Source organism: Aspergillus thermomutatus (genome assembly GCF_002237265.1).
Source record: "Aspergillus thermomutatus strain HMR AF 39 chromosome Unknown NODE_313, whole genome shotgun sequence".
In the NCBI taxonomy this organism is placed as follows: Eukaryota; Fungi; Ascomycota; class Eurotiomycetes; order Eurotiales; family Aspergillaceae; genus Aspergillus; species Aspergillus thermomutatus.
Window position 1 is genome coordinate 11,353 of NW_020798363.1, and position 18,700 is coordinate 30,052.

At 50.0% G+C, this 18,700-nt stretch overlaps 7 protein-coding genes across 7 annotated transcripts; 3 read left to right on the forward strand and 4 right to left on the reverse strand.

Moving 5' to 3' along the window:
- Positions 1–1,701: 1,701 nt before the first annotated feature.
- On the forward strand, positions 1,702–3,608 carry CDV56_102126 (CAAX farnesyltransferase subunit beta RAM1; the record flags this gene model as incomplete). The annotated part of the gene is made up of 7 exons (XM_026755745.1): positions 1,702–2,225; positions 2,290–2,445; positions 2,502–2,576; positions 2,639–2,766; positions 2,821–2,938; positions 2,991–3,269; positions 3,329–3,608. 7 exons carry the CDS (start codon positions 1,702–1,704, stop codon positions 3,606–3,608), a joined length of 1,560 nt encoding a protein of 519 aa, XP_026610452.1.
- A 2,933-nt stretch (positions 3,609–6,541) lies between these two features.
- Positions 6,542–6,936, reverse strand: CDV56_102760 (uncharacterized protein; the record flags this gene model as incomplete). Its single annotated transcript, XM_026756379.1, has 2 exons — positions 6,542–6,627; positions 6,723–6,936. 2 exons carry the CDS (start codon positions 6,934–6,936, stop codon positions 6,542–6,544), a joined length of 300 nt encoding a protein of 99 aa, XP_026610453.1.
- A 790-nt stretch (positions 6,937–7,726) lies between these two features.
- CDV56_102909 (uncharacterized protein) lies at positions 7,727–9,278 on the forward strand (the record flags this gene model as incomplete). The annotated part of the gene is made up of 3 exons (XM_026756528.1): positions 7,727–8,093; positions 8,145–8,213; positions 8,263–9,278. 3 exons carry the CDS (start codon positions 7,727–7,729, stop codon positions 9,276–9,278), a joined length of 1,452 nt encoding a protein of 483 aa, XP_026610454.1.
- Positions 9,279–9,389: 111 nt separating this feature from the next.
- Positions 9,390–9,994, reverse strand: CDV56_103099 (uncharacterized protein; the record flags this gene model as incomplete). Its single annotated transcript, XM_026756718.1, has 3 exons — positions 9,390–9,478; positions 9,531–9,831; positions 9,893–9,994. 3 exons carry the CDS (start codon positions 9,992–9,994, stop codon positions 9,390–9,392), a joined length of 492 nt encoding a protein of 163 aa, XP_026610455.1.
- Positions 9,995–11,899: 1,905 nt separating this feature from the next.
- Positions 11,900–12,519, reverse strand: CDV56_103386 (Hpt domain-containing protein; the record flags this gene model as incomplete). The annotated part of the gene is made up of 3 exons (XM_026757005.1): positions 11,900–12,188; positions 12,246–12,421; positions 12,481–12,519. The coding sequence occupies 3 exons, from the start codon at positions 12,517–12,519 to the stop codon at positions 11,900–11,902; spliced, it is 504 nt and encodes a 167-aa protein (XP_026610456.1).
- A 3,928-nt stretch (positions 12,520–16,447) lies between these two features.
- Positions 16,448–17,294, forward strand: CDV56_103850 (protein tyrosine phosphatase-like domain-containing protein; the record flags this gene model as incomplete). Its single annotated transcript, XM_026757469.1, has 3 exons — positions 16,448–16,974; positions 17,028–17,167; positions 17,221–17,294. The coding sequence occupies 3 exons, from the start codon at positions 16,448–16,450 to the stop codon at positions 17,292–17,294; spliced, it is 741 nt and encodes a 246-aa protein (XP_026610457.1).
- Positions 17,295–17,465: 171 nt separating this feature from the next.
- Positions 17,466–17,890, reverse strand: CDV56_103952 (adaptin-binding domain-containing protein; the record flags this gene model as incomplete). The annotated part of the gene is made up of 2 exons (XM_026757571.1): positions 17,466–17,545; positions 17,591–17,890. Coding segments are annotated over 2 exons (380 nt in total), but the record flags the coding sequence as incomplete, so codon positions are not given.
- Between the last annotated feature and the right edge of the window lie 810 nt (positions 17,891–18,700).

An 18,700-nucleotide genomic window follows, 5' to 3' on the forward strand; every position in this document is an offset into this window, starting at 1 on the left:
ACATATCAGTTGCATTCGTGCTTCATGATATTACGACCGATTGATGACGTTGCCACTTCGTTAGTAATTACTCTCTTGAATCATAAAGCTGAGGAACAGAGTTTTCGACCATTGTGGTTGTAGGTTCTGATGCGCATTAGTCGGTTATTATTTGTATTGCCTGATAAATTTGGACAATCGCTAGGAAATATTATGAAATTGATAGTACGGCGGACTGAATGTACAAACTGGCCAAAACAAAAATTTTTTTTGTCACCTACTTGTATTACCTATAGCCACTATTTCCACAAAGATGGTATCATAAAATAAAATTAAAACCATTAAGTTCCTACTATATCGAATACTATAGTATCAATATCGAATTTTCATATAGTAGGGATATTGAACACCATATACTATAGTATTCGATATCCTTAGTATATGGTATTCGATATCCCTACTGTGGTATTCGATATCCCTACTGTGGTATTCGATATCCCTACTATATGAGAATTCGATATCGATACCATAGTATTCGATATCCCTACTATGGTATTCGATATCCTTACTATATAGTATTCGATATCGATACTATGGTATTCGATATCCTTAGTATATGGTATTCGATATCCCTACTATATAGATTAGGATAATAATAATTACCATATATATCATATAAAAATATTAATTTTCTATAAGCATGCTGGATAGGCCCTAGGCATGTCATCTAGTAAGGTGGTGCGTGTGGCTATTCTAGCATGGTGTGGTGGGAGGTAACCATGGTAAAAAATTTATTTTGGCCGGTTTGTTGATTTAGTCCGCCGTAGATAGTCCACAGCGCAGATGCATACTAGTCTCGAACCGACTGCTATCTGCTTATGCTAGTTTCAAAGGTTGTTGGTTGGGTTAGAAATAGAACCAAAGCGCATTCGTGCTAAAGGGAAGGAAGGTCTTGACGCAGTACACAGAGTGATCCCTTTGTCCTCCGCAGGAATGTGGGTTTTTTTTTTTTTTTTCCCTCTGATTTCTTGATGTCATTATCAGTATGTCGTTGAAATGACCTCTTACAGATGCCAACGGAGGCAGCACAACAGTCCTATCTACGGAGTACCCTTTCCCCAAGGCAGATAAAGTGATAGACTATCCTGTAAGCTTATTGGCATGATAGCATCAAAGATTATCGAGACATTTGTGAGGCTTAACCTTGAATGGTTAAAGGCTTGAAATTTGAAAGGCTGGAAGAAGATCCATTCGGGGATCAGCATTAGCAGGGGCCTAAGGCCAGAAAGAAAAAGAAAAGCAGAGACGGAGCACGGGATCTGTCCGTCAATGCAGACTGGCAAGCAACAAAGCAATGGACAGTAATATTAACTGGATGACTATCCCAAATTGAGATTAATCGAGTTAGTTGCAGTCCCGAGTCCTTTGAATAAAACACAAATAGACGTTGGCCTTGATCCCACCAGTTTTTGCTGGAGGAGAACAAAAAAGGTCAATTCTTGCGCTTGGAAATTTGCTTGTGCCCGCTTGTCATGAGGGGTTGAGGGGCCCACCACCTGACTCGACTGAAGAACAATGGACTGGCGATGGCAATGCGGTCTCCATTGACGAGGAAAAGAACAATGATTAGTATATAGCAACATCGCAAAGTAAATTGCTCTATTTCCGGGTATAAATGAGTGAGTGTATGATCAGAAGCTCGATTACTATCCTAGACAGTTCATGCCTGTTATCGCAGCGACCGGGAAACATCGTCGCAAAGTCCTTTTCTCTTCGACCAGTCAAGGACCATCCGTGACGGCAGGAAAACCAAAAGGTCGAAACTTCAGCGTCAACCTGCAGGTCAATAGTCGCTCCTCAGCGGCCACCAGTCCCCACGACCATTCATCGTCCACCCAGAGCGGCAAGATGGGGGAAAGCCAAGTCCATCCCGGAATCCCGGCGCTCTTCAGGGAGCCGCCTCTGATCCACGATTCTCTCTCCACGGAGACCACTGACCTTCAGAGCGAAATAGTCAACAAATGTCTGCCATTGCTGAAGGGAATCCACAACAGTCAAAAAGGTCCATTCAACCAGTATGGGGTCCCCGCTCTTCAACGCAATGACCACATTGAGTATCTTTACGACTCACTGGACGACTATCCGGCCTCCTTTGTCGGGCTGGATGCTAGTCGTCCTTGGATGGTTTACTGGGCCTTGGCAGGTCTATGCCTTCTAGGAGAAGACGTGACTCGATTTCGCGAACGGTAAGCTTGTCCCTAGTCGTGCTCCCTTCCCAACTTGAATCCCGACTAAAATCTTCATTGCCAGCGTCATCTCCACATTCACAGCTGCGCAGAATCCCACTGGTGGGATTGGAGGAGGGCATGGCCAGATGTCGCATATTGCATCGAGCTATGCTGCGGTGCTGTCTATCGCGATGGTCGGTGGTGAAGAGACATTCAAATTGATTGATCGAAAGGCAATGTGAGTTGTGATGAGGTACCTGCTCTTGCCAGCAAGCAATCGCTAACCTTGGTTAGGTGGAAATGGCTCGGAAAGTTGAAGCAGCCTGATGGCGGCTTTACTGTCTGTGAGGGTGGAGAAGAGGACGTGCGGTAACATTTCCCCTATCAGTCTCTCTCTGCATATGTAGCATTTTACTGAGTTGCCAGCTCAGAGGCGCCTACTGCGCAATGGTAGTCCATGCCCTCCTCGATTTGCCACTAGCTTTGCCCCCGGAAGCCGAAGCTCGGCAATATGGTTTGGAGACATTCACGGACGGCCTTCCTGAATATCTTTCGCGATGTAAGTGGCGTTCTTTGCTGAGCTTCCTGGTTGTGATTGACAGTGAAATTGCAGGTCAGACCTATGAGGGTGGCATCTCCGGGAGTCCGGGCACCGAGGCGCATGGCGCTTATGCCTTTTGTGCTTTGGCCTGTCTTTGTCTCCTTGGTCGGCCTGAAGTAGTTGTGCCAAGGTAAGGATCCGCATCGACAGATCAATTCTTTTACCTTTACTAAGTGTATTAGATATATGAATGTTGCAACCCTCCTTCCCTGGCTCTCGGCTCGACAATATGCACCCGAGGGAGGTTTCTCCGGCAGAACCAATAAATTGGTGGACGGGTGTTACAGCCATTGGGTTGGGAATTGCTGGCCCCTCATCCAGTCTGCGCTCGATGGCACCCAGCCAGTGGCAGGCCCTAATCGAGCTTCCGTCGGCAATCTTTACAGTCGAGAGGGATTGACAAGATATATCCTTTCGTGTTGCCAGTGCAAGCATGGCGGCCTTCGAGACAAACCGGGAAAGTATGTCAATTCATGGCCCCTGCATTCGCAGTAAACGTGAATACGCTGACTGTCTACAGACACCCGGATTCATACCATACATGTTATGCTCTCGCCGGGCTAAGCACAGTTCAATATCACCATTACTGTACTGACTCGAGTGCGAGCTCGAAGGATGACTTCTCCTCAGCATTCTCTTGGAAGCACGACCCTAACCTCGCCTTGGATGATCAAGGATCGGACATTGGCGTATTCGCTGAGAATGACCGACTCGTTCCTTTCCATCCCATTTTTGTCATTCCCCACAAGTCAGCCGAAGGCATACGTGTCTGGTTCGAAAATCAATCTTTGGATCTGTAGACCAGTCCGAGAAAAAGTAAGGAGAATGGGTAGGGGTTGGAAAGGTTGGAGAAAGCGAAGGAATGAAGATGATAGCAGTGTGCGCACTGTACATGTACACTCTGGATGTACATGTAACTCCTTCAAATTCAAGTTACACTAAGAGCAATCTCACGGGCTATGCTCCTATGTCACATGGGTCGCACATTATCTATTCCAACGTGTGCTCAGCGTCATCAAGGAGTGGCTGACCAGTGACCACTGAAGTGAAGCTGGTGATTTAGAAGCAAGGGATAGAAGGCTACAAAGCTAAGGATTGCGGAGTGCAGTCGCGGTCTGCACAGTCACTACCCCGACAGTCATGAGGCAGGGGACTTGATGATTTCAGTGATCAGTTAGAGTTTAGACATTCCCAGGAGGTTCAGACGCATCGATAGCATCGCTGATATGGGAATTGAGGTGACATTCTTCCATCACTTACTAGTTTCTTCACGCGGATTGTAGTGACTGAGGCAGCGAGGCCTATTATCCTCCTCGCGACTTGCCGCTTGCTTAGCCGCCTTCTTCTCCTTTCCATCCCTCGAATTGTCTAGATTATTGTCTTTTCATCATTGGCAGCATCCCGACGAAATGCGACTGCATGAGCCATTCTGCCCCTGGCCTAGCTCCCATTCTCGGCGTCTGGGGGTGAAGAATTTACGGACATGTCAGATTGCTCATACTCTATTCGTTACTCGAATCCAAGAGGCACATTGGCTCCCATCCAGAGTAAGTGAGAAACTCATCCGAGTGCCTGTATGGGAGAAGAAGAAGGCAGACTTGCGCCATGCACCGACAGTGAAAGTAAGTTTGGCTTCATTGACAGTCATCCTGCATTGCGTCCACAACAGGGGTAGTCAGTATCCATGCTGATTGTATCTACTCGATTCAGTACTATCAGAAATTCCTCCCGAATTATGATGATATACTTCTGTGGAATGCTATGCAACACCATCTGCAAACATCATCAACGTTGTCTGCTCTATCTGTTACTCTTCGCCATCAGGAGCGATTGCTCGTGCAAGCAAAAAGTGGCATGGATTCCCCACCGCACCTAGTGAGAAACTTGCCAACTCATCATTGCATCCGATGCCTGCCTGTCACCACACAGACGTTGGGCCAATGTCGTCCGTCAAAAATTCAGGACTAACCTATTTCGTTTGCCTAATTCCACCTGGCAGATTATGACGACCACCACTATCAGACAGGCCCCTCTCATCCCGTTGTGCTCTTGACTTTCACCCTGGGGTTGGAGCTCGTGTGCCCCTCCGTTCCTCGCCTCCTGAGTTCCGATCGAGTTTGAGACGTCTATGAGTCCAAGGACAATGAAAGCATTATCCCGAGAAATCGGTCGATATTGGAAGGGGGAGTCCTGCCCGGAACACTAGCCGAATCGCTTAGGGTCATGACTTTCTCTCCCCGTTGAGGCGTGGGACCCGAGTTGTTTCGCAGCTTCATGCCTCTTTACGGCGTTTGCAAGTCTCCTGCTGTCTAGTGCTCCGCGGACAAAAACCTTCTATCCGCTTCTAATACACTGTAGTAACCGTTATATAATCGTTTTATCTCTCATTTCTTCTAGGTTCGAGCTAGGATTGGGATTCCTGCCGTCCTGCGTGGCATGCATCTCGTTACGAACGAGAGCGCATTAGTGGTTTTCTACGGCGCCTTTCATTAAACGCGCTGATGCGATCCAATGTCTTGAACATAAGGACAATAGTAATGTCCTGCATTCTTCTTATGCTGCGGGGTTTCATGGGATCTCTTTCGCACGACTGTGCATCACCGGCGAAGCGAAAAAGGCGCCAGAAAAATCCGGTTAAACATGGCCTCCGCCCAGATGGCTGGGCGTTCATTCTGCAACAGCAATGGCAAACTGAGACCACGATTTGCTCGGAGATTGTTATGCTGCGCAACATGCCAATCTTTGCCGCATGGATCGGCGGCGAATAACACCGTGGCGGATTGACCAGGAAGCTCCATATTCCCAAGCTTAATCACTGGTCGAAAGCCATGCCAACGCATCAACGGTCCAATATGGCTCGCGACCCGGAATCGAGAGAAAACAAAGGAGAACACATCCAGGAAAGATGCTTAGTGCAATCTTCATTAAACCGACATTCGGCCTTGCTAGGCCAGCCAATATGGTGGAACAAAGAGCATTCCTTCTAAAATTTGTTAATTCGCTTGGAAACCTATGACCCCTTCTGTCTTTCGACTTAGGACTTGACGTCTGCTTCTGGAGCCCCACCTGTTTATTTGAGCCGATTATACCTAGCCCGATGGCCGTCGTCCTTCTTTTCTTTTTCGATCGTTCATTATCATCATTGAAGCCGTCTATACCATGTTGCTGTCTTCCTACGGCCGCTAGTTCCAATGTACTCACATCTGGTGGTCCTCTTTGTCCCCATTGATCTATACTAAGCATCCTCGACCCCGATTGACTCGCTGCAGAGGACTTTTGATCCTTCCCTGCTAGCAAATCGCATCATTTGTGTGAACAACGTGGACGTTGGGCAGCAACAAACGCCCTCCCAAGAGGCTTGTTGAATGCCTCTGGAGTGATTGCTAGGATTGCTGCGCAGTGTCAACATAGCCAGGGCAGCGAATACTAGACCGATACCCCTCCGCCCCATACATTTTATTGGCCGCTTACCTGTATACGCGATGTACTATATTCTCTATCTCGCGAGTATGTCACCCCATCTGCCCTTGTCGGCGCCCTGCCTGTTGCTGTATACATGAAAGCTCTGTCCTTGATTGGGCTGGGCACTGTTTGAATCTGGCCTCGTTTCTTTTCCTTCAAGGACCTTGCAAGCCCCTGTGGGTTCACCAGAGAACCACACGTATCGCGTTATCTGTCTTTTACTCTGATTTGTCGTGGACCCAGACTACCACGACGGGTTTCTTTCCGTCCTCTACACATTAGCCTTGATCTTCAGTGTCGAGTGGCCAATAACCATGAGAAACAGGTCTTTGTCGACGCCGCCGCTGGCCAGAACCTCTGTACGAATCCTACGCAGGTACAGGCGGATACTCCTGCATTGTGCGCGTCAACAACCGCGAATACCAAACAGATTCCGTGTGCGAATCCGAGACCCTTGCCCGTGAGAATGCAGCCATGCGGGCGTATCTGATTTGTCGGAACTTCTCCGTCAACGACGGCATGTATCCGGCGGGCCATGACCACGGGGGCATCGTACAGGGGATCCCGGTGGCCATTGGTACGGGCCGGAAGAGCCGCTACGTCGACGATGCTGATACCTCGACGAGCGGAGAGAGCAGGAGCGGTGGGAGCAGCCCAGAAAGCCATGAGGGGAGCCGGCTCAGTCGAGACCGACGGTCTCTGGGCCTAACCAGGACACTTGAGTTTAGCAGCCGGGCACTGTAGTGCCGCGCGATTTAACCGACGAAGGTTAACAGTGAGGGTTTGGAAGATCAGCGAACTCGGACAGAGAAAGGGAAAAGAGAAACAACCTTACGACGTTACGATTGATGACATGACTTGAATTCTCCCAATAGATTGAAGTGGACTTTGCAGAGTGGCTTTCATGCAATGATGATATGTAGTTTTTCCTTTATAGATGACGATGATTCGGTTGGCTGACTGACTGAGTTACTGGAATTCGAGTTGAGCGTTGTTCTTCCTTTTTCTGCATGTGGTGGCCAGCACTGCTTGAAGGTGGATGTCTCTCTTCTATTCTCGTTCAATCGAAGCAATACTCCAATTTGTTAATGATGACTCCTGTTTAATCTGGCAATAAGAATCCTTTCAAAAACGGTGGTAGACCTAAGGCATAAATCCAGAAGCCATGTGGCTTGTTTGCTATGTTTGCACTGTTTGCTTACCTGCTCAGCCATCATGACGTATGTCCCTCGATGTTCCAAGGCACCGTGCCAGCTGTTGCGCCTCAGCTCCAGAATGACCTGTTTATCAGCAATTGATCTCTCCAACAAAACATCAGGTGCAAACCTGAGATAGACACTTCTTCCCAACAATGGTCACTCTTTTCTTCCCATAATTGTATAGACCTCGTTGATTCCTTCGGTAAAGCTACAGAGTACTTTCACATGGTACACAGCTGAGACACTACCTGATCAAGATGCGGGCGCTTGTTAGTCGCACACCCATTGCGGCTGCATTGCGGTCCGCGACGCTGGGAAGTCAGTCTGCTACAATTCAATATAATAGGTTGAATATCCTTGACAAATTACCTCAGCCCTTGCCGTCGAGATCAGTCCGAATTCGATACACAGGAGTGTTCATACCGAGTCGCGTGACACAGATAGGCAAACGAAGTTTCCAATCAAGCGCCAAAAACAGAGATGAGCGGGAGCCTAAAAGGACCACAGCAGATCCACTGGAGAGGCTTGAGGTCAGAAAGGTGCGGCAGCGGCATGAACCTGAGAAGGACGAGTCGGGTCGAGATACGAAGTCCGGGGGGAAAGTTGTGAAGGAGATGACAAAGGGTGAGACGATCTGCTAGTGTTAGGCAATATAAGCATTATTGACGATTGCAGGCAAGTTGTTGACGACGCCGTCGAGGTTGTTTAAGCTTCTCATTCCATTGACGACCATCAATCGCAAAGGTATGTCATCCGTAGTCGGGAGGTTCTGACTGTGGCTGACAATTTCAAGACATTGAGCAGATCGCCATACTGATCCACCCGCAGCAGCCCTTATCCCATCTAGAACGTCTCATCCAGTCCGAGGTACCACCAATAGAAGACGAGAATGGTCAGAAGAGACCACCTGCTATATCGTTCATCGCGCTCCAGCTTGAACAAGACGCCATCAGGCCGAAACGGGGTATGTACGAAGGTACCGATGCTGAAATCCACAGAGTCGAAGGAGGAAAGGATGACGAGACAGTGGCAAACCGAGTGGGGATCTTCCAGGAGGTGGACGAAACGTTCAGCTATCTGCGACGACCAGGGCCTGGACAGGGCGACAAGGAGCAGCGCTTTATCCGGTGGTCGCAGTCGACCGAGATTGGAGACTTCATCCGGGATGCTGCGCGGGCGAAGGAGTTCATCGTGACGATTGAAGGTGCACCGGCGGGGTTGGAACAGATCCACGTTGCCGTACCTTCTTTCGACGAGAGGACGTATTTCCTGCGGATGAGGCTGCGGAAGATCTCTCAAAGGATCCAGGGCCTTGCAGAGATCAAGCATGAGTGTGACGCCCTGGCGCACCGGGGGGCTCAGCGGGTGGCCCTTGGGGGGTTTGGCATTCTCGCCTTTTGGTGGTACATTGTGTACAAACTGACCTTTGAGACGGACCTGGGATGGGATACGATGGAGCCGGTGACCTATCTGGTCAGTTTGTCCACTTTGATGGGCGGCTACCTTTGGTTCCTGTATCACAACCGCGAGATTTCCTATCGTTCAGCGCTTGATTTTACGATCAATGCGCGGCAAAAGAAACTCTACCAGATGAAAGGGATTGATCTTCAGGTGTGGGAGTCGCTCATTGATGAAGCCAATGGGATACGCAGGGAGATCAAAAACATCGCGTCCGAGTACGACGTTGATTGGGACGAACGACAGGACGAGCAGGACGACCGCGTTACCGAGGCCTTGAAGAAGGAGAGAAGGCTCAAGAATGGATCTAAGCAAGAAGAGCGGCAGAAGGACGAAAGAGACGATGATTGATTGACTGGTTGGAAAATGACCAGCGATGGGAGGTTTTGTCTATACAAAAAGAAGGAAGTTGGAAAGCTCAAGCCAGCACCGTTGCCTCGTTAAACGTCAAAACCCACCGCATCATCCATTCCGCACCGGATCATAATACGTCTTCTTTGTCAGTCCACTGTCCGATTGTGTCGTCTGCTTATCCCGTTTCGAATCCTGGCCTGGACGCTGTCAGCATTGCATCGATCGATAACTGTTCAAATGACAACCTACCATGATCATCACCCTTCCGCCGATTACGGTTATTGCGAACATCTCTGGACCGAAACACACTGTACAGCAACCAGCCAGCCACCCAGTTGGGACCGTACTCGCCCGTGGTGTTTCCGCGCTCGAACAGCGGCCGCGTCAGGGGCCCGGCATTCCGCGAGATCTCCAGGATGCCCCATCGCTGTCTCTCCGGACGGATATGATGCCAGAAGAAGGGCGGTCGGGTGTTGGGGTCGTTTCTGACGCTGTCCAGCAGATCCGAGGTATCTTGGTTCATACGGTTGTACACGACGATGGCTTCATCCTGTATATACTCAGACATGCACATAGATAGACGGGGGCACTGGAAATACCAGCAGACGTACCCTCATCGCTCGATAGTACTGCTCATGCTGGGGATCATGCGAGCTCAGCCCCAGCGCCTGCATAAACTCCTCCTTTGACACACGGGGTCCAACGGCCAGCATCCCGTCCAGCTCATACAGTGCAGTAGCAGGTAGCAGGTATAGATAACCACCTCGGAAGACGTGAAGCAAAACAAGCAGACACGGACTTATATCCAGGGAGGAGCGAAAAAAAAAAAAAAGAAAAAGAAAAACGAGGCAAGCGTCCTTTCACCCCTGGGGCACCCATCGTAGTTTAAAAAAAGGAACGTCGCACAGCGCCTGTCTGCCATCCCATCACCCCCAGCCTCGAAGTCGACAGTACTGTCCTGTCGCCTACGACAATCGGCCGCGAGCTCGGACGGGGTGTGATTGGCAACGAGGACACGGAAATGGGTTTGATTTGGTGCATGCAGCTGCAAGGCCGTTGGCGATTGTCGATGAGGGAGCGATTGAGGTGTCGACGGTTGCAGGGCTGTAGGTATCCGTTTTTCTGTGGACAGTGGACATGGACAGTGGACATGGACAGTGGAGTGGACCTAGTGGGTGCGGTGCTGGCTACGATTCCTCTGGTTCTGCTACAGCAGTACCTCTCTAGCTGATATCACATAATTATGCTCTGAATAGATTCGGGTGACGAATACCAAAAACCAAAGAAATGGTATCCAAACACACTCAACACTAGACATCAAATCAAGTCAAGACTCAGACTCAGGCCAGGACCGTTTGATCGGAGCACAGCACAGCACACACGACCCGGGTCGGTTTGCTTCGCTGCATATATGCCGGTATACCGTACCTTAAAACAGCCTGCCCATTCCTTCCCCTGGCCTGCGCTTTCCCCCCATCAAAGAGGTGAGCACTCAACTACAAAATATCCCCAAGCATAGATACTATCCAATAACGTCAGAAACCCTTTTCAGAGGGGTTTGATTCGCAAATGTGCAGAATGGCCTGTCCCACCGCCATCCGCCTGCTGTGTAACCATCGCCCCTAAACTAAGGTACGCGGGCTCTCAAGGTCCTTACTTTACCTGATATTCTTATTCTGCACTGATGGGCGACAGCCAGTGCTAGGTACTGAGGTGGGTAGACTGAGGATGAGATGGTGTGAAAGTATAAGTATAGGTGTAAATATGCGCTCTCCGGCATTGTTGTTCTCAAGTCGGGTGGTGGGTGTACGTATACACATCTATCCGAGTGTGGATGCGGGTGTGTGTTTGTATTGGCAGTTGTATTGTTTCCAACTACCGAAGAATAAAAGCCAAGAGAAGACAGGGCGTCCAATCTTCTTCTGCCCTGTTAGGGGGAAACCTCTCGAAGCTGGAATGGTTTGCTTGATGCAGGGGCTGAATGTCGTGCAAGTCTGCGCTGGGCCTTTGCATACTCAAGATTCAAAAAAGGAAGAGGTGACAGGTGAGGCTACCTGAATGTGGGACGGGGCAGGACTGTGTTGGACCGCTGCTTGTGACTGTCTGGTGGCCGCACGCAGGATGAGAGGTTGTACATTACTCATGATTTCTGAGTTTTCATGCTGCTATTCTGTTGGTTAGGGATTGTCCTCTTTCTTGTCTGGCAAACAGAAGTTAGAATGTTGCATGCTGCCTCCTACCATGGACCTAGCTTCCTAGTTCAAAAGACTTTTGGCAAAGAGAAAGCAATGTCCGATACAATTGAAAAGAAATCTACTCTTGCATGCTATTGAATGATGGTCATACAAAACCATGAGTTTAGTAGGCACTGGATATCATTTGAAGTAATCCAATGGTTTTGATACTGATGGTGGTGTTGAAAAGTATCTGTCGCTTTTGTTCTCCATTCCTCTTTGCAGACTGGGACTGTTCGTGGGTATGTGGACTGAAATGAAGAGTGATTGTGTGTATGTGAGTAGGACCTCAACCCGTCGCCGTGGTATATTCAGAAGCACATCCTTCTCCATGCTCGTTCCACCTCTGCTCTGTATGTGCAAGCTCTTCCCCTTCGTCAGACACTATTTGGAGGAGGGCGAGGAGACCTCGGGGGACTTCTTCTCGCCGTAAAAGTTGCGGAGAACCTGCTCTACTTCTTTATAGTCCTTTTTGACTTCAACCAGAGTTTCCTTGATGTGCTTTAGCGAGGTCTCCTCATCGGGTTCGTCGGCAGTGCCGGTCTCATCTTTACCAGCACCGTAATGCTGGATCTTCTCGCAGTGATCTTTGACCTTGTTTAAACCCAGAGTCGCTGACGATCCTTTCAGGAAATGTCCAAGTGAAGAGAGCTCTGCTAGCTTCTTGTCCTCTCTGTGATGTTGAATGTCAGTCCGCCTGGAGGGCCAATATGGAGCGACGAGCACTTACAAAGCCTTCTCCATCTTCTCGAACGTGGTTTCGGCCTGATCGAAGAATCCATACACGATGCCCTTGCTGAAATCCCTGTCGTCATCGTCGTCCATTTCCAAGATCTGCTCAAAAGTGCTCTTGTCCAGGACTTCGCTCATCTCTGGAAGCTTCTTGGGAGGAGGGCTCTCCTTGGGCTGTCGAGATGTCAGTGACCACTCAACAGCAGTTACGCTGATCAGGGACAGCAACTTACAGGATCCTCAACGGTCTTGGTGGTAGTTGTGGGAGCCATGGTTGTGAGTATGTGATGCTTAGCACTGTTCTCCCGCAGATGGGTGAGAGATCGGATTGAGAGAAGACTCGTTGAAGTTGACAGCTCGCTGTATCTTTGTCCTCTTCGTAGTCGGATGTGGCTCTTCAAAGCTTGCTGGAATTGATCACGATCTTGGAAGCTGATTCGATCTACCCTGTGCAAACCTGTTAGTTCAAGCGCCAAGTCCGTTGTTTAATGCTCCTCGAGTTTTTAGGGCGAGATTACGGCAATATCAAGCGACAGGCGCTCAGCGCTTGTGACTCGACCGCCACGGGTATTCGCCCTACGCAGTGAGAGGGTTACTGGGCCGAAGGGCTATGACAGTCCAGACAGCCGGGGAGGGAAGAGATATACAATCAACAGGGTAGGGTGGTCAGGAGGCTCAACATGATGGGGGCTGATGGACGAGGTGTAAGGGAGCAGGCAAAATCACCTCGGGGTACGGATTCTTCCTGTTGATTGTCGAGGCCACAGGATGTAGCGGGGATGTAGCCAAGTTGGAACCAATCGAGCACAGGGCTTGAGAGACAAAAAGAGCTTGAGTGGCTGGCACGACAAGCGGTGGTTCAGGGATGGATCGGGGGGGTTCGTTAGGGAAGTGACAGGAGGGACATCCGGTATTAATGCGGACAGAAGAGGCTGGGGAGACCGAACAAAAGGGAGGATAGGATGTATGGGGCGGAAGTAATTAGATTAACAGGCATTTTGGGAGGAGCAGCAGGAGGAGACGAGGGATGGGCCGAAATCAAATCACACAGCCAACAGACGGGGCCTAAAGGGGAAGGGGTCCACATGGGTTGGGAGGAACAGATGATGATTGTAGCTAACGAAGGAAGAAAGGAAGGGAAGGGAAAGAAACGAAGTACAGCTGTCTGATTGATGATAGGACAGGGAGACGAGCACAAGATGACAGGAGAAAGAGGAGGAGGAGGAGGGGTATGGTAGGGTAGGGTAGGGTACTGGGGGCATCCCACCTTGTATTGCTATTAGATGATGCCGATGATGCTGATGACGGTGAGGGTCAAAGAGATCTGTTTGCAGTCTAGAGTATATGATTTGCTACCAAACCACCTTCTGAGGAGTCAGTCACCGTCGCAGAAGGCCGAAAAGGATTGCAGATTAGAGAGTCGACAACGCGCAAAGGAAAAAGAGCCAAATAAGGATAAAGTGAGGAATCAGAGCGCAAGAAAAAGGAAAAGCACCAACAGCGCAAGGTGGAATGGTGGCTGATTGTTTGATTGGAGAAAGGGAAAGCGTGACAGTTTTTCTTTTACCTTCAACTAATATTCTGATAATTGTTGTTTTTTTTTTTTCTTTTTCCTTTTTTTATTTCTTTCTTTCTCTCTCTTTTCTCCCCTTTAGCCCTTCTGTTTGGCACGCGTAAAGAGGTCAAGGACAAGAGGAGACTACAAGAGAGTTAGTTGTGTGGAGGGGCAAAAAATGTGGGCGGACTTTTTTGGTGAGCGGCGGGGACAAGACTAACTAACCCTTGGGATCAGCGTGGATTTGATCGATTGACAGGTGCAGCCAGGAGAGATATGGATAGAGACGACTTCAGAAAACCAACCAGTGGACTATCCGAAAAGTAGAACAAGGAGAGGACTTCTGAGGTGTGAATGAACTCGAGCAGTTACATTCGGGTGGAGGAATTACAGGTGAAGCTATCTTGAGTTCTTGATAGTAATAATGTAATAATTATAATACGTACCTAATGCCGGGAGGATAATTCGAAAAGGCTAATAAATGGGGACGGTCGCGAAGAGACAAAGGATAGAGAGTCTAGTTATTCCTCGATATCTGAAGATGAAGCCTTGAGAATCTAGTTAGCTTCATCTGGCGTCATTTTATGACCTCGGGAGTGTGCAATTCCCACCGAAAGTTGAAACTCAAAGGGTAAATAAATGTTCGGGTTTTCTAGAACCATTATTATCTCTGGGTGGCCTCGAAGAACAGAATCCCACAGATCTAATATCCATTCATCTCTTCCCGATTGCGCCCATTATTACTGAGACTGAGAGTAGTACTGCGTAGTATCCCATCCCCACTTTTCGCTGGAGATGCACGTTGAAATCATCGCACTACAGACTGACGTAGGGTGTCAGCCAGTCAGCCTCTTATTGGCGCTGAGGATCTGTTAGGTTCACTGGCAGGGGGACGGTCGATCCACTGCGACATCATCGCCGAATTCCTCCCAGTCCCGTCCCCAACTCCCAAGTCCTCTTGTTCCCGAACCTCGCAAGGCTGTCTTGTCTTATTATCTCAGACACTCAGGATGCTACTTTGTAGATCCGTTGGTCTAGTGATGAGTGACCCCTTGCAAAAATCCGCCCTTCTCGGCAGACTGACATCACAACCGACACCATCTTAGTCCGTGGGCTGTTCTGGGCCCCTCAGGAACCGTCCCAGAGTACCAGACAAGCAAACATACAGAGGAAGAAAAGCCCAAGGAACGACGGGAATGCGCCAATTCGTCCTGCATTTTCTTGGTGCTCACCCTACCTAAGGTCGGTACCTTATGTTCTTGCCAGAGCAGCCAGCGGGGTTTGACAGACTAAAACAGGAATGGGACAACCCCTCGAAGTGGAATACCCAAGCGACAGTGTCAGTGCCATTCCACAGCCTTGGGGTGCCTCGCATCGACCCTAGACTGGATGAAGAGGTACAGAAGGAGCTCTTGATCGGGTTCTCCAGCAACCTCGCATCTCTCTCTCTCGCTCCTCCTTCGCCAGCCCCAGTCGTGAGGAAATATGTGGCTTTATATCTCCTCCGAGTCGAGGGGGCCAGGAAACTGATAACTTCCCTTTTCCATCGTGGGGGGCAGCCATTTTCGACTTTTCGAGGGTGATCAACTCGACAGTTGTTGGTCACTTGGGCCCTGGCTGCCACTTCCAGCCAATCATGTCCGAGTGAGGCGCATAAATGACATCACAGTGGGTCTAACCCAATTCTCGAAAAAGACAAACAGCCAATCCGAGGATTTTTGGCTTGCCTATGACGTTAGGGGGGCATTGCCAAGTCTTGCTGGAGCTGAAGCGCGGGCCCTCTCGGCTTACTATGAAGAGGGGCACTGCCTCAGGCTACAAGGCTCAGAACTACGACTAGCATCTATATTATTAATATTAATATTTCTCAACATCTCCCCACCAACTGAATCAAATACCATCTAAGGCATGCTTAGGGCTCTGGATAACACAGATTGATAGAGACAAGTCATCAACGGATCTGATCCGAGAAGCAGACACAGATCGCCTTCAACGTAACATAACTGTACGTACATACTTTGTTTATATGACATCAGACCCGCATGGCTGGAAACCTTCCATGTCTGATGACAAAAGTCAAAAACTCTTCTTCTTTTCTTATCTCCATACTCTGCTGGTTTCTGATATGGCGCAACAGATGATAACGAAGTAGATGTTGACTTTACAGGAAGATATCTAGGCTTGAACATGAGTATATATCCTGCTGTTATGCCGCTTCTGAACCGATGACTTTTGAAAAACAATTCATGCCTCTGTCTAAGGTTGATCTCGTATCTGCTGCCATGTTCAGGAGCAACATGACATGCATACTGCTTCAGAAAATTGACGGATCCTCCTTGCATTGTATCAAGAAGATAGATTGATAATGAATGTCATATATTGGAGTTGAGTCCTGAGTTTACATCCGAGGTCAATCTGATTAAAATTATTACATAATCACCAAACATCCCCAAATCAACGAAAACAACCACCTTCATAAGCTCCAGTGTTAAACGTCTACCAGTCCACTGACAAGTTATTTTTATCAGAAACTGTGAGTTTAACCCTGTTGAAAATAGGCTTCCTTTTCAAATCCCCCAATTCCAAATCCCCTGCGGCCCAAGCGAACAGTACATCTACTGACGCCCAAAAAGGAGTACGCGACAATGTCCACCACAATAGCCTCAACGGCTCCCCGGGCCTCGACCTCAGGCCTGACTCGCCTCTACCTCCTCGCCTACAATGCCATCAGCTTCTGTCTCTGGGCCGCCTGCGTCATCCGCGGCGCAGTGCTCGTCCTCTCCCTGGCGCCCAACGGCCACCTCCCCGCCATCTTCCACCACATCTACTCCCCGCTGCTCACAACGACCCAGTCGCTCGCTGGGCTGGAGATCCTGCACAGTCTGCTGGGCATCGTGCGCGCCCCCGTCGCTACAACCACCATGCAGGTCGCCAGCCGGCTGCTCCTGGTCTGGGGCGTGATGTATCTCTTCCACGACCGCGGGGACGGGCACGGCGGCATCGTCGGCGGAGACTTCCACGAGACATTGCCGTATGGGCCTGGCGCCAAGGTAGGCGATTATGCGTTCCTGGGCTGTCTGGGGGCGTGGGGCATCACCGAGTGTATCCGGTATGGGTTCTTTGCGTTGCAGGTCTGGGGCAGTGGAGTGCCGAGCTGGTGGACTTGGTTGAGGTATGTGAATCTCTGGTGCGTGTATGGATGTATGTGCTTGCTGACGATGATAGGTACAATACCTTCTATGTGCTCTATCCGATCGGTATCAGCAGCGAGTGCATCATGGTTTGGAAGGCACTCAAGCCCGCGGCTGAATGGAACCCTCTGTACTGGTGGTTCTTGGTGGTGGTGCTTGTCATCTATGTTCCTGGTACGTTGGGTTTTCTTGAGAACAACGCACGCGGCCGCTAAACCACTTTTTAGGCTCATACATTCTCTACACGCACATGATTGCACAGAGGCGCAGGGTCCTCCAGAAGAAGGGAAGAGCTGAGTAAGTGTCGGATTTTTTGAGGTTGCTGTAGGATTACCCTGGGGGTGTGACGAAGTTGTCATGATGTACATCTACCATTGTCGATCAAATATGGAAGGCCAACGACCGTTGGCTATATCTATTTCTCTATAGTTTAGAATTCCCAAAAATGTCATGATAATTGTGAATTATAGATCTATAACTCTTCCATGATATCTCGTACAGCTCTGGCAGCGAATTTCTTGCGCTCACTCTCCGGTAACTCCGAACTCATGTCTGTTCTATTAGCTTTCGAACTTCTCTCCCCGACAAAAGACATACCTCTGATAGCTTGCATCCGCATCATCAAAGCCTCCAAAGACTCGACCTTGAGTCCGTCCTCGTCATCCTCATCCTCATCATCTATCCCATCACCCCCATGCTCAATCGCCATCCGCAACCCTAGCATCTCGCGTTCCAGCTCGTTGACTTCAAGATCGAACCCGTTCTCCCCATGATCCAGTCCTAGAAGATGCTCTTCCAGGCCGTCGTCGCCAAACCCATCGGGACCCGCATCGTCAGACGGCGCGGCCCAGTCATGCGTTTCAAGGATCTCCCTAATGCGGCGCATGCCTTGGTATTCTGCAAAAGCAATCAGTCCACACTCACCACCAACAACAATTCACAGAGAAAAATGAAAGAAAAACCCACCCCCGTAGACATTCCGCTGCTCCCCCTCCTGCCCCTTCGGATCCCACTCGAGGACCTCCACCCCTACCATCCCCATCTCAAACAGCTGGTCCTCCCACCACCCAACAGAAAACGGCTCCTCGCCCGCGTCGGACCCATCCAAGTCACCAGCGCGAGAGCCGTCTTCGCCTCCCCCTCGACCCTGTCCCGCCCCTACCAACACCAGCACGACGGGGACATCGCCGACCTCCCCGCGCTCCTCCTCAATCACACCCTTCACCCGTCCAACCGCAGAAAGAAACTCCCTGAGGCTGTTCACCTCGTCCCGAGACCCAGGTGTCCCTGCACTCGCACTCGCACCCACCAGATTCCTAAGACAGATAACCAGCGCCCCGATCGCATCCCGGACAACCCGCGCATCCGCGCCCGAGAACTCGGCCGCCCATTGCGCGGGCGAGGGCGCGCTTCTCCCATCCTCTGTCTCGCTGGCCGCCTGCGTCTGCGCGCGTGCGGGTTCATCCTGCGCCGCGGCAGGGAGCGGGATCTCGTCGACCCAGATCGGGATGTCGGCGGTGTAGTACCTGGTCGTAATGCGGAGGGGAGGGTGGGTGGTGTATCCTGCGAAGGAGGCCGGGGGGTCGGCGACCGGGGTTTCTGTTAGGGAGTGCAGGAGAGATGGGATCGTCGAGGGCGAGTGGGAGCTTGGGGAGAGGATGAGGAGACGGCGTGGGTTGCGGATTTGCTGTGCGGTCTGGCTGGTGG